General features: G+C 36.3%; 1 protein-coding gene across 3 annotated transcripts; it reads right to left on the reverse strand.

Annotated features, from left to right (window-relative positions):
- Positions 1-11,222: 11,222 nt before the first annotated feature.
- Positions 11,223-13,320, reverse strand: LOC147486549 (DNA replication licensing factor MCM4-like). 3 transcript variants are annotated; one of them, XR_015201507.1, is made up of 7 exons: positions 13,156-13,320; positions 12,985-13,078; positions 12,352-12,529; positions 12,138-12,258; positions 11,905-12,041; positions 11,767-11,817; positions 11,223-11,678 (listed from the first exon to the last, which is right to left on the reverse strand). XR_015201507.1 is itself a non-coding variant. In XM_086571631.1 (3 exons), exons 1-3 carry the CDS (start codon positions 12,028-12,030, stop codon positions 11,604-11,606), a joined length of 252 nt encoding a protein of 83 aa, XP_086427757.1. In that variant the 5' UTR covers positions 12,031-12,039; the 3' UTR covers positions 11,223-11,603. The 3 variants fall into 3 exon arrangements, 1 of the variants encoding a protein (XP_086427757.1); XM_086571631.1 differs by lacking the exons at positions 12,138-12,258; positions 12,352-12,529; positions 12,985-13,078; positions 13,156-13,320 and having other exon boundaries at positions 11,905-12,039; XR_015201508.1 differs by lacking the exons at positions 11,223-11,678; positions 11,767-11,817; positions 11,905-12,041; positions 12,138-12,258 and having other exon boundaries at positions 12,392-12,712.
- Between the last annotated feature and the right edge of the window lie 1,173 nt (positions 13,321-14,493).

Consider the following 14,493-nt stretch of genomic DNA (forward strand, 5'->3'; position numbering starts at 1 on the left):
AATCAGACAGAATGTCTAAAAGACATTTGCGCTGTGTAACAAATAATCCTTCTTTGGAACGATCCACCTCAATATCCAAGAAATATTTTAGACGTCCCAAGTCCTTGATATAGAACTTTGCTTCTAAAAAAAAGCTTCAAGTTCTGAATGAGAGATGGATTGTTGCCAGTGATTAGAATGTCGTTCACATAAACAAGGACAAATATAGCATTAGAACCACAAATATTACTGAATAGAGAATATAATAATCAGACTTAGACTGAGTGAACCCGAAAGTGATAAGAGTGGAGAGTTTGGCAAACCATTGCCGAGAAGCCTGCTTGAGTCCATATAAGGACTTATTTAGGCGACAGATCTTGTGCTCCCCCTATTTGGCAAATCCAGAAGGTAAGATTATATATACAGTTTCATCCAAATCGCCTTGGAGAAAGGCATTGTGGACATCCAGCTGATGAAGGGACCAATGTCTGATAGCAGCAATGGAGAGAAGTAATCGAACAGTGACTAGTTTAGCAACGGGTGCAAAAGTGTCATGATAGTCTTGGCCTTCAATCTGATTGTAACCCTTAGCAACAAGATGAGCTTTGTAACGTTCAATAGAACCATCTAAATGATATTTAATCTTGAAAACTCATTTACAACCAATAGGCTTATGATGAGAAGATAACGGAACAAGAGTCTATGTATTATTCTGTTCCAAAGCTGCAATTTCAACAGCCATAATAGCTCTCCATTCTGGAATTTTGACAGCTTGAGAAAAAGATGTAGGAACAACTGAAGAAGACACTTTAGACAAAAAAGTGTTATGACAAGTAGAAAAATTAATGTCAGAAACATAGAAAGCCATATGATATGGAGTGGAAGACCGTGTTACCTTAGAGTCCGATTGGATGAGGTTGGCTGAACGAGGGACTGTAGGAGCCTTGGTGAGAGTAGGGCAATGATAATCTTTGATGAGAAGTGGTGGGGGGTTTCACACTCTAGTAGATCGAAGTGAGGTAGGAGGGTTGGGGTGTGGTGGCTGGGGAGGTCCAAAATTGCAGGTGACGGAGCTGGAAGATTGTCAGGAGAGAGGGCGCGGGTGCGCTCTATTTGTGCAGGATCAGAGCGCGGGCGCACTCTATCTACTGGAATGATATGAGAGGATCGAATGTCAAAAGTTTCATTGTCTGGGATAGGTAAAGGATAAACTGGCAGATGTGATGGTGGAGAAGATAAATGTTGATAGGGGAAGAAATTCTCATTGAAAATCATGTCACGGGAAGTATAAATTTTATTGGAAGATAAATCATAAATGCGATAGCCTTTCTAAGCATAAAGATAACCAATGAAGATGTCAGGTTTCCCGCGGTGATCAAACTTATTTTTAATGGAAGTGTTGTGAGCAAAACATAAACAACCAAAAACACGAAGATGGGCAAGAGTGGGAGGTGTTAGTTGTAAACAAAAGCTTATGAGGTGATTTGTCATTTAACAAGGTGCTAGGAATTTTGTTAATGAGATAGCTGGCGGTGAGAATGCATTCACCCCAGAAGGATAACGGGAGATAAGCTTGAAAACATAATGCTCGTGCAACATTTAGTAAGTGATGATGTTTTCTTCCAACAATAGCGTTTTGTTGGGGAGTAGCAACGCAACTACGTTGGTGGATAACCCCATGTTTGGAAAAAAATTGTTGCATGTTATGGGATATAAATTTGGATCCATTGTCGGATCAAAGGACTTGGATTTCATGAAAATGGTCATCAATGTTGGTATGGCCAGATATGAGCGAATGTATTATAGAATGAGATTGAGTATGAACCATGGCAAAAAAAGATTGTAAATGCATGGCAGTTTCAGATTTGACAGGCATAAGATAAATCCATGTAGCAAGACTAAAATCATCAACAATAGTTAAGAAAAAACGAGCATTGGAATATGATGGTAAATGAAAAGGACCCTAAATGTCACAATGAATCATTTGAAAAGGTCTAATAGTTTTTATTGAACTATAAAAAAAAAAGATAAACTTGTCTGCTTAGCTTGCGGACATACAGTGCAAGTAGCATTATTGGAACTAGAAATGAAAGGAAACTGCTTAGCTAAAATCTGCAAACATAAGCTAGTTGGAGATGGTAGAGTCCCCCATTAAGCCGTCCCAATCCAATCTTCTTCTTCGTTAACTGGTCCTGAAAAAGGCAAGAATCATTAGTGAACGTGACAGAGATAGGGTGAGATTTGACTAGTTCACTAATGGAAAGCAAGTTAAAATGAAAGGTGTGAACAAATAGAACATTGTCAAGACGCAAAAGAGGAGAGAGAATAATACTACCAATATGAGTAATTAAATGGTCTGTTACATCCGGAAGTTTAAGAGTAGAATGTGTTAAACAAGTATGATAATGAGAAAACATATGTAATGATGAACATACATGATTGGTAGCACCAGAGTCAATGATCCATATGGATTTAGAAAAACACAAGAGAGATATACCTGTCAGATTTGCTTGTGAAGTGGTACTACCTGGATCAAGCAAACTGAGAAGTTGGTTATATTGTTCAGTAGAGAAAACAAGAGAATTAGAGTCCGTAGCAACTGAATTGGCTTGAGCAGGCTTGGGGGGATAACCATGCAGTTTGTAACATGTACCAATATGATATCCAATGCGGTTACAGTGATTATAGAATGGACGAGCACTGGCGCGCTCTGGTGGCTCTGTATTTGAGGGCGCGCACGCTCTAAACTGAGGCGAACCAGTGTTGTGCTACGGAGGTTTAGACGAGCTTGATTTCGAAGAAGAAGCCCAGTTGGTCTTTTGAAAGTGAGTACTTAGGGCAGCAGTGTCTGGAGCAGAAGGAAGAGAGAGTGCATGAATCTATTGTTGCTTCTCTTCCTGACAGATTAAAGAATAAATCTTGTACATACGAGGAAAAGTGGTCCATTAAGAGAATTTGACTGTGGCATGGATTGAAAACGAGCATCTAGGCCTTGCAAGAATTTCATAGAACGACCGTCTTCAACCTCTTTGGTAAAAATAGATGCATGACCACAAGTACAAGCAGACATAGTAGACAAAGAACTTAATTCATCCCATAAAGATTTAAGCAAAGTGAAATAAATAGATACCGGACAATTGTCTTGCTTGAGAAGAGTGATGGAATCCTTCAGTTGAAAAACCTTGGGTGCATTAGTTTGTGAAAAACGATCACCTAGATCTTTCCAGATTTCGGATGCAGAGTCGGCATAGAGGATGCTTCCATAGATATTTGGAGTAATAGAATTGAGAATCCATGAAGCAACGAGGTCGTCACATCGTGACCACTTGGATTTTTCTTTGGGAGTGTTGGGTGGTATGACAGAGCCATCGACAAAACCAAACTTATTCTTTGCTCGAAGGGCTCTAGAGATAGACTGTAACCAAGTCGAATAATTGTCACCGGATAACAAAGGAGATACGAAAATAGCCGTGGGGCTATCTGAGTGGTGTACAAAGAAAGTATCATTGGAACCTGGAAGAGAGTCATTATTGGTGTTTGAGGCATCGACCATTGAGAATTGAGATGAGACGGAAGCTTAGAGCGGTTAGGGTTAGGGTTTGGATCGAAATTAGGCTGATACCATGATAAATTAGAAAGAGAGAGATTGATTTGAGAAAATATTTACTTGATTGATTTCTATAGAGATTACAATAGTTTATATAGAGATTACAAGTTCCTAAAATAGGAATAAATACACACAGTGAGAGTCTATACAAAACAAGCAGTGGGTTTCTAAACAATACTCGAAGCGCGGGCACGCTCTTCACTTTGACGTGTTCTAGTACTTCATGCGCACTCGAGGTGCGGGCGCGCTCTTCACTTTGACGTGAAGAACAACTTCTAACTGTTGGTACAAGGAATTGATCGTTGCAGTAATTAAATCTTCCTACATCCATTCCCAAAACAAGAATTTACCAGGTGAAGGGCTCATCTGTCTAGTACTCATAAGTCATTATTATATTCTACAAGATACCATGAATCATCTGCAAAATAGTTTAAAAACCCAAACCTTCAGTAGATTTGTCATAAAAATCCGAAAACACAATCACAAATACACATCAATTTTCCCAAAAAAAATTCTCAAACCAATAGTTCTTTTAAGAATTCATCAATAACATACCTGATGAAATCTAGTTCCTACAATTAGCAGAAAATCCACTTTTTTCCAAAACATCCAAAAAAGAGAGAAAAGTTGTTAATATCAGAAAAAACTACTATTGGAATCTAGTATACCCAGTTACGAAAAAACTGTTTCCATTAAAGCACAGAAACTAACCTCAAATGATTGTGTCCTAAATATATTCGCAAGAAAAAATGCACCAAGAAGAGAATCTGTAAACTTGTTGAACTTGTGAAAAAAAAAGTTTAAGAACTTAAGCCTTTCGACTTACCGAGTTAAAGAACATAGATTTTGAACAAGTTGATTGGAAAAATGGACCTTTAACAGTGTTTCTTGCTTAAATGAGCAAAAGCCAACAGTTTTTCTTCCTAGAACATGAACAAAAAGCAAGAACTGAAATAAAGAGAGGCAAGAATCAGTAAAACCAAAATTATGAGAAGAAACCTTATAAACAATTACTAAAACTAACCAGTGCCGGCTTTGACATTTTGGTGGCCTAAAGCAAGACAATAAAATGTGGCCTTATATGCGTTAATGTTATCATTTTTTAATCCAATATAATCCAAGAGAGAGCGAGTGAAGTGATTTTGTTATTTGACAGAAGAGTTTTATTTGTTTTTTAAGATATAGATAAAAATTTGGGTTTTTTAATTGTGAGTTGGTTTAATGTTTTTTGTTTTTTTTAATTGTTTGTAATGAGTGGGGTAAGTATTGCCAAAGAGTTTAAAAAGGAGTTGGGTTCTCGGGGATTGTGAGTGATTTTGTTATTTGGCGGAGGAGTTTTATTTGTTTTTTTAGATATAGATAAAAGTTTGGATTTTTTAATTGTGAGTTAGTTTAGTGTTTTTTGTTTTTTTAATTGTTTGTAACGAGTAGGGTAAGTATTGCCAAAGAATTTGATAAGGAGTTGGGTTCGCAGGGATTGTGAGTGATTTTGTTATTTGGCAAAGGAGTTTTATTTGTTTTTTTAGATATAGATAAAAGTTTGGATATTTTAATTGTGAATTGGTTTAGTGTTTTTTGTTCTTTTTTTAATTGTTTGTAACGAGTGGGAGTGGGGTAAGTATTTCCAAAGAGTTTAATAAGGAGTTGGGTTCTCGGGGATTGTGAGTGATTTTGTTATTTGGCAGATGAGTTTTATTTGTTTTTTTAGATATAGATAACAGTTTGGGTTTTTTAATTGTGAGTTGGCTTAGTGTTATTTGTTTTTTTTTATTGTTTGTAACGAGTGGGGTAAGTATTGTCAAAGAGTTTAATAAGGAGTTGGGTTCTTGGGGATTGTGAGTGATTTTGTTATTTGAAAGAAGAGTTTTATTTGTTTTTTTAGATATAGATAAAAGTTTAGGTTTTTTAATTGTGAGTTGGTTTAGTGTTTTTTTTTTTTTTTTTTTTTTTAATTGTTTGTAATGAGTGGGGTAAGTATTGCCAAAGAGTTTAATATAAAGAGTTGGGTCTCAGAAGGTATTGAGGGATTAATTGAAATCGTGTGTTTATTTTTTTTTAAAATATGGTTGGCTTATTTTTTGTCATAATTTAAATAAGTGGCAACTAACTGAACTCTTTATTAGAAAGTTTATTGTTTTGTGGCCGATAATAGTGTGACCCTATTTTTTGTTTTGGTTTGGTGGCCCAAAGCAATTGCTTGGGTCGCTTTGCCTTAGGGTCGGCACTGAAACTAACCTCAAACAATGGCAATGTTCTTGAAATCCAGTAAGAAGTTTGTAAAAAGAAGGGAATCAGCAAACCTATTGAAAGTGAGAGAAAAATCAATAAGAACTCGAACTTAAAGTGACCCAATTAATGAACACAATCTTTCAATAAATTGGTCAGAAACACACCTATATTAGGAGTGTTTCTTGCAACCAGTTGTAATGCACGAAACATGTCAAAGAATTAGAGCCAAGAATCAATGAGGCTAAAATTGGGATAAGAGAGAGAGAGAGAGAGAGAGAGAGAGAGAGAGAGAGAGAGAGAGAGAGAGAGAGAGAGAGAGAGAGAGAGAGAGAGAGAGAGAGAGAGAGAGAGAGAGAGAGTTAGAAAGTGATAGAGAGAAGGCGGTTTTAATGTTGATGGAGGAGGGACAGAAAGAGAGAATTGAGTGAAGAGCAAGAAACTTGGAGAATGAGTAAAGAGCTCCACAATACAGGGCGCGGGAGTTCTATTTTGTAGTTATAACAACTTTGGGTTAATTTGCTTGGATCCCCTTATAAAGTTATTTATTTTGGTCTTGCTGCTTTTGACCCCTTAGAAGCTTCAAGGTTACTTGTGGTCTTGTGCAACTTTAGAACAAAGAGGTACAACATGTTAAATCTTAAAACTTAAATCTGATGTGCCACATAGTTGGCTCGGTTGCTCGACAGAGTGAACGTACAGTTTTCTAGTTTGCACAATTATTTGGGCTGCATGGTCTGTGTGGCAAGGTATTAGTTGGTCAATAGTCACTTTGTTAGGGGTGTAAAAATCATTACCATTCTCCTAAACCCAAATTTAATAGTTGAGTTAGTCTTGTAGCCTGCTCTGCCCAATTACTTACCCACATAGCAAGCATCATAATGTTAACAATTATTAGTCGCCCTCTAATTGTTTCAATCTGATGATTTAGATGATATTTGTGGATAGCCCTAAATGGTTTGGGTATTATTTTTATTTTCTTTTATTTTTTTCAATAGGAGTTATTCATTAGTGCTACAATTTGAGTGAGTTGAGCTCAAGTGGACACATTTTTTAAACAAATTTTAATGAAGAACAGGCTCGACCACAGTTTGTGTTACAGGTTATGGCGACTTGGCGAGCAAGTTATAACCTGCCTATAATCGGTGGACAAGTCAGTTAACTTACTAGGCGGGCTAATCGGTCTAGCCGGGTCCGTATTTTTTTTTCAAAAAAAGAAAATGTTCAATGAAATAAAAGCCCAATAGAGCTTATAAGATTAATTAAACCCAGTATGCTTAAGATATCAAACTTCAAAGCCGTATTCAACAAGGTTGAACAACAACTTTCTTTAACAACTCCAACTTCCTTCAGTAGCTAGTATCCAAGTCTTCTAACTTCGTTCAGCAGGAGCTCCCACCATAAGGTACTAACGTAATGCACCACTAGTAGGGTAGGGAATCGGGTCGGGTTTGACCCGAATCCGACTCGACCCGACTTAAATCCGAATAGTTTGGGTTCAGATCGATTTTCATATCCGTTTATTTATTTAGGTCGGGTTCGAATTCGGGTTTGGGTTCGGATATTAAATTTCAGATTTATTCATATTCGGGTTCGGATATTGTCAAACTATTCGGTTTCGAATTCGGATATAGCCATATCCGACCTGAACTTGACCCATTCCCTGCCCAAACCACTAGTCTACTACTACTACCACTTCTTTTTTGTTTTGTTTTGTTCTTCTTCTCTTCTACCAAGTATGTAAAACTCCGTATTATTGGGCTTACGGGTGGTGACCCATGAACCATGGTTGGGCCCATGAAAAAAAAAAAAAGAAAAGAAAAAGTGGGAATAGTCTCGACCTTCTCTCTCTTCTCTCTCTGACTTCGATCTCTTTTTCTAAAGTCTTCAAAAGAAAATATTATGGTTTTGTCGTGGGGAAGAATTCACTCCAGACTAGTTGTGTGATTGAAGGACTCCTAATCATCACTATTTCTAAGAAATACAAAGTAGTGTTTAATTTGTGAGGTGTCGAATTGGAGTTATTTTGATGGGGATAATTGGTGGTTTATGATTAATTTGATTTCAGTCGAAATCAACTTGGGATTGGAGCCATTATGTATAATGGAGGAAAGCCAAGAGATATTCGATACCAAGAAGTTTAATTTGTTAATACTGCTGAAGGCAAGTACATCTACCCCTCCTCTTAACTAGTTCAAGTGAATTGCAGGTATCTCTATGTATAAATTCCGATTTAGCCTTGAATGCAAGAACTCAGTAGATGGATGAATGATTAATTGTGTGTTTGGTCACGCTATTGTTTGCTCGAACAATTATGTTTGAATTTGGATTTTGTCTAGTTGAATTGGTACTTGTTGTTGATTTTATAGTTCTGACCTCACCTTTATCTGGTATGATTTGAAATCTTTATCTGTAAATGAACGCTATAGTTCTATTATGCAATATATTGTTTGTCGTAACGTTTGTTTGATAGAGGCTGAACTGTTGAGTTCTAAGGAAAAACTACGTATGGCTTGATCCCTGAAAGGGTACGTAGGTAGCCACCTGGCACAGCCGCTTCCGTAGGTAGATACCCACCCCGTAGAGTTCTTTGTTTTCGATGTTTGATCGTTGTTTTATTTCATAACTATATATGTTAGAGCGTGCTTAGTGTGATATGTTTAATATTAGGTCCTCACGTATTTTGCTTGGAAGAACTGATATTAAGTGATTCAGGTTTAATATTATGCATTATGTCATTTGGTTCTGAATCGGCCAGATGCGAGAAATTGGCAATCGAGAGTAAGTTTTACTATAACTTAGATATTTATTGCTATGAGTGTCATTAATTCTAGTTGTGTTTGTGTCCACCCAGTTGTTATATTAGAGATATCTTTATTTGTTTAGTTTGTTTAACCGATATTAGTTTTGTACTCAAGTGATCTTGCACTTGTCAAGACGCTTTATTATCTTTCTCTTTTGTATCTCTTTTAGAAAGTTTTATAGTAAGTACTTATTGTTAAGGGCGTAAGCCTTTTGATAGTTATGGGACTTAGATGTATGTATGTTAGTTGCACTGCATAAGTTGTGTATTAGGGTTTTTAGGATGTTTGAATATTTATAATTTTATTCTTATTTGAGGTTTGGTTACTTGACTTAACTGACATTGGTCGAGATGGCTAAGTGGCTGGTTCTACGACTCAGTATATCTTTTAGTAGTTGAATTTACGACTGAGGTATGAGGTTTTATATTTGGTTTGGATGTATTCTTATTAAATTTTCAGGTTATGACAGGTTATCATATTTATGAAATGTTGAAAATACAGAAGAGACTTTGCCAAAATTTTCCAAAAAGTCATGTAATTTAGGTATATAATTGTTTGAGATTTGGGGCGTTACAAAATACCAAACCAACAAACTCATTTTTTTTATTCAATTTCAGATCGTACTCATTTAGCTATTTCTTATATTCTGTTCGACTATTCTAATAACTTACATGGTTGAATTGTCTTTTTGGAAATGTTTTCAAAACTTTTTATCACAACTTTATGTTGCTTTACGACCATGTAACTAACTTAAAATGCATCACTTTTCTCATTCTATTATTAGTAACAACACCAAATATATGTATATGTATATATATATATATATATATATATATATATATATAGGGGTGGGATAGAGGCACAGTCACTGTAGCCACATTCTAGACACAGTCGATCTGATCCACCGATCTGTTTCGATATAGTCTATTCTCGTCCTTTGGATATTTTTTAGAGTTCTGAAAATCAAAACAAATCGATATCAAAATCGATAATCTTACGAAGGGTTTTCTCTCTCCCCAATTTGCTCCAGATTCAAACCAACCCCTCCAAATTCAACACCTCCAACACAAACTCAAAAAATGAATCTGGCATGTGTGCTTCTCCATCCATCTCGCATCCACCAACAAACTTGAAATAGGAAAATAATTGAAAACCCTCACTCTCTCTCCTCGTCTCCTTTAACAGGTTCGTTCCTCGATTTATTTTCATCTCTTCTTGTATATAATTTTCTAATAATAATTACTAAATTCATGTTATTGCAGGTCCTAAGAATGTAATTGCGTGCTTCATAGTGCAGCAGGCAAATTTGTGGGGAGCTATGGTCAGCTACACGATTACTTCTGCTACCAACATGAGGTACGTGAATTACACTAGCTAGATCGTTGATCTGTTACTATAATAATGACTCGGAGCAACATCCGGATGAACATAAAATCCAACACACATTTTATGCTTAATTTACATGATAGTATTCAATTCAAATGCAACACACATTTTATGCTTCACATGATAGTATTCAATTCAAATGCAACACACTTTAAGGACAAGATACATAGATAAACTGAAAACAACACATGTAAACGTGTCATGTTAGTGGTTTTACTACTATTTAACGTGTCATGTTGGGGAACATCTGAAGTTCGATCTATTAAGCTCGACTGTTTTAGCACAATTTTAGCATATGACTGTAATTTGGTGAAATACAAGCTTCGCATATTGTTTTGTTGCTTTTCACCTAGCCCTGAGTAGTTTCATTTTCTCCGGATGAAGTGATAGTAAGCTCAAGTTTGGAATTTAATGAGAGGAAGACTATCCTTATACAGGGAAAGATGGTAAATGCAAATTTGATAAGACCAAGATTGCCGCATCTGTATCTAACTTTAGTGTTATCTCCATTGATGAAGAGCAAATAGCTGCAAATCTAGTGAAAAATGGTCCTCTTGCAGGTTTGTTAGCCAATTCTGCCAATGTCTTTTTATCATTCATTTTGCTGATATTGCTCTATGGATTAATAACTTGGTGATATGCTTGATTGCAGTGGGTATCAATGCAGCTTACATCTGCACATCTGAGGAGTCTCATGTCCATACATATGTTCTAAGAGGAGGTTGGATCATGCAATATTGCTTGGTGGGATTCGCTCACCGGCTTTGCTCCCATTAGGCTAAAGGAGAAACCGTACTAGATCCTGACGAATTCAATTCCTGGGGACAAAACTGGGGAAAGGATGGTTTCTACAAGATATGCATGGGGCCCGACGTGTGTGGTGTGGACTCTATGGTCTCAACCGTGGCTGCTGTTCAACTCACTCCCAAATAAATTATGAAGTTATCAGCTAAAGATCTACAGATGCATGATCTTTGTGTAAATAGCTGGGTGTTTTATAGTTTATTTATGAAAACTATGCTTTGCTTTAAACACGCAGCAGCTATGCAATGTTCATAAACTATGCTTTGGTTAAAGATCTATACATGCATTGTGCATGATCTTGTGTAAATACTAAATGGTTGGATGTATGATAATTAAATTCTCAAGACATTCTTGCTTAGTACACTACACTATAGTGTTGCAGTGTTCTGAAACTATGCCATCACAAAAGCCCATAATGGTATAATACATTTTTTAAACTTACTGCTTTTTTGCAGCAAGTTATAAGGTCATTATGGTTCTATTGAAGTATTTCGTTTATCCCAATTACATCTTCAAAATTTGACAAGTACAAATACAAAATAAATAGAAAGCTCAAATAAATATTCCCACCGAGTTCAATTTTCTATCACAAGTTTTCTTGAAGTCATCATACTATGATAAAGAGTCGAATGAATAGGTGAACTTTGAAGTGACTACACTTGCTAGACAATTGCACTAGTTAAGGAAAACAATCCAATTTCCTTTATACATCATCTAAGCCCTATTTGAAGCGAAACTACAGAATCCAATATGGCAACTTCATAACTGCCCAGCACCATGTGGTACACAACCAATCATCATATCTGCTTTATAGTGTCACCTTGAACAACAATAAACCCTTCACTTGCAAGAGTTGAAAGAGCATTTCTTAGCTGCAGAAGAATGAAAGGCCAGGTCATAAGTATGCATTGCTAATACCACAATATGCAAGTTTGTGTGCGTGATGAATAAATAACTTACATCAGTAAGGTGGGCTTCAGGAGAACTTTGCTTCTTCAGCTCCTCCAGTAACTGCAGAAGAGTAGACATTTTAAGCATCTTCAAATAGTTTAGAATGACTTGTCCTATTGATTCAGAAATAAAGAACAATCACATTACCTCCAAAGTATGAGTCGAGGGTCCTCCAAGTTGCATCTTCTCCATTATTATGTTTCGAGCTGCTGACAACAGATTTTCACGTCTCATCCTTTCACTTGCTGAAACTCCAGTTGTGATGAGATCCATATCTATTGTTCCTGATTAGAAGCAAAATAAAACAATTAACATCACTTAAGAGTATGGTAGGAGATAAATATATATGGGGTTAAATATTATCAGAAAATGTACTTTACCTATGGCAGTGTGGCGTGATCTGTGGCCGACTGTTATTGAGCAACTTCCAAAAGTCGGAACGCCTCTGCTACATCCGGTTTTTCAACATGCACAAATACGCAGACCAACTCTAATCACAACCTGCACAAAAAACTTTAATTTCTATAATTTGTGAAAAAGACAAAGGTTCAAGAAATACGAATGTTCTTACTTTAGAAAATAACATATACGTACTTGGATTTCAATCAAGACCTCAGCATAAGTAAATGCAAAAGCAATATTCCCTAGAGCTTGAAATGTAGACCAAGTCTTAGAAGCTGAGGAAAGAGTAGCATCCTCTCTAGACATGATTCCCATCAGAGACCCTCGAATGTCGCCATGAGATATCCATTTTGCCATACACAAGCAAAAGCTAATAATAGAATAACCAAATGACATCACCGCAGCCACAACTGAAAGCCATGTAATCTTTTCCAAGTTTGGAAACTATGATAATAAAATATTGATTGCCCCAAACATGATCATGAATGAATTCCCTGAAGCGCTACACCCCGTGGTCTCATGCTTGTGGAAACAATATGATCGCGCTATTGCCCTATTTTCAAAAAATAATTGAGGACATAAATATTAGGCTTTTGGTTATTTACATGTGTTGTTTTCAGTTTATCTATGTATCTTGTCCTTAAAGTGTGTTGCATTTGAATTGAATACTATCATGTGAAGCATAAAATGTGTGTTGCATTTGAATTGAATACTATCATGTAAATTAAGCATAAAATGTGTGTTGCATTTGATGTTCATCCGGATGTTGCTCCGAGTCATTATTGTAGTAACAGATCAACGATCTAGCTAGTGTAATTCACGTACCTCATGCTGGTAGCAGAAGTAATCGTGTAGCTGACCATAGCTCCCCACAAATTTGCCTGCTGCACTATGAAGCACGCAATTACATTCTTAGGACCTGCAATAACATGAATTTAGTAATTATTATTAGAAAATTATATACAAGAAGAGATGAAAATAAATCGAGGAACGAACCTGTTAAAGGAGACGAGGAGAGAGAGTGAGGGTTTTCAATTATTTTCCTATTTCAAGTTTGTTGGTGGATGCGAGATGGATGGAGAAGCACACATGCCAGATTCGTTGTTTGAGTTTGTGTTGGAGGTGTTGAATTTGGAGGGGTTGGTTTGAATCTGGAGCAAATTGGGGAGAGAGAAGGAGAGAAAAACCCTTCGTAAAGATTATCGATTTTGATAATGAAATGTTTTGATTTTGAACTCTAAAAATATCCAAAGGGCGAGAATAGACTATATCGAAAACAGATCGGTGGATCGTTAGAATGTGGTCTAGAATGTGGCTATATATATATATATATATATATATATATATATATATATATATATATATATATATATATATGTATGTTAGTGTTTCATAAGGTTGTAAGGCTATAACATGGGATACTTATTTAGTTATTCACTTATTTGTTATTTCATTTTGTCAAACAATATTTCTGATATATGGGTTATTAATTGTTGTATGATGCTGTGATATTTTCAGTTCAATGGTTGGTAATGTTGCTTCTTCTGCGGCATCAAATGTCATGCCTGAATCCGAATCCGATCCTTTGAAACGTGATTATGACAATGTTGGTTGGAAGTATGAGATGTTGAGAGATGCAAACAACAAAGATAAGTTAAGATGTAAGTTGTGCAAGAAAGAAATTAGTGGGGGCATTTATCAAATGAAGTTACACATTGCGAACATTAATGGACAAGTAACAGCATGTCCAAAGTCTAACGACGAGATAAAGCCAAGTGTAAAGCTGCACTAGAAGGAGCAAAAGTTAAGAAAGGTAAGAATGACAAGCACCTTGCAGAAGTAACAACAGAAGTTCAAATTATTAATGAAGAAGATGACGAGGTGGTGTCGAGGAAAAGGCCACACACTCTAAGGCCTATGGATAAGTTTGCATCTGCTATCACTCCTGATTCCTCAATTGATGCAAGGAAAAAGATGCGCCAACAAAATATTAATGATGCACTTTGGAAGGAAAGAACTCATAGCGTGCATCAATATTTGTCTTGATAGGTGTATGAAACCGGTATTGCTTTTCATGCTATTAACAATGATAGCTTCAAAAGATTTGTCGAAGTGGTTGGTCAATTTGGCCTAGGTTACCTACCTCCAAGCCAATACCAATTGAGGGAGCCATTGTTGAAGGAAGAATATGAGCGAATCAAAAGTTCACTCGAGAAGCAAAAAAAAGAATGGGCTACTAGTGGGTGTTCTATTATGACGGACACATGGTCCAATTGAAAAAGAAGGAGCATCATGAATTTATGTGTCAATTGCAAGCTAGGCACAACTTTCCTT

This window comes from Coptis chinensis, chromosome 7 (genome assembly GCF_015680905.1).
Source record: "Coptis chinensis isolate HL-2020 chromosome 7, ASM1568090v1, whole genome shotgun sequence".
NCBI lineage: Eukaryota > Viridiplantae > Streptophyta > Magnoliopsida > Ranunculales > Ranunculaceae > Coptis > Coptis chinensis.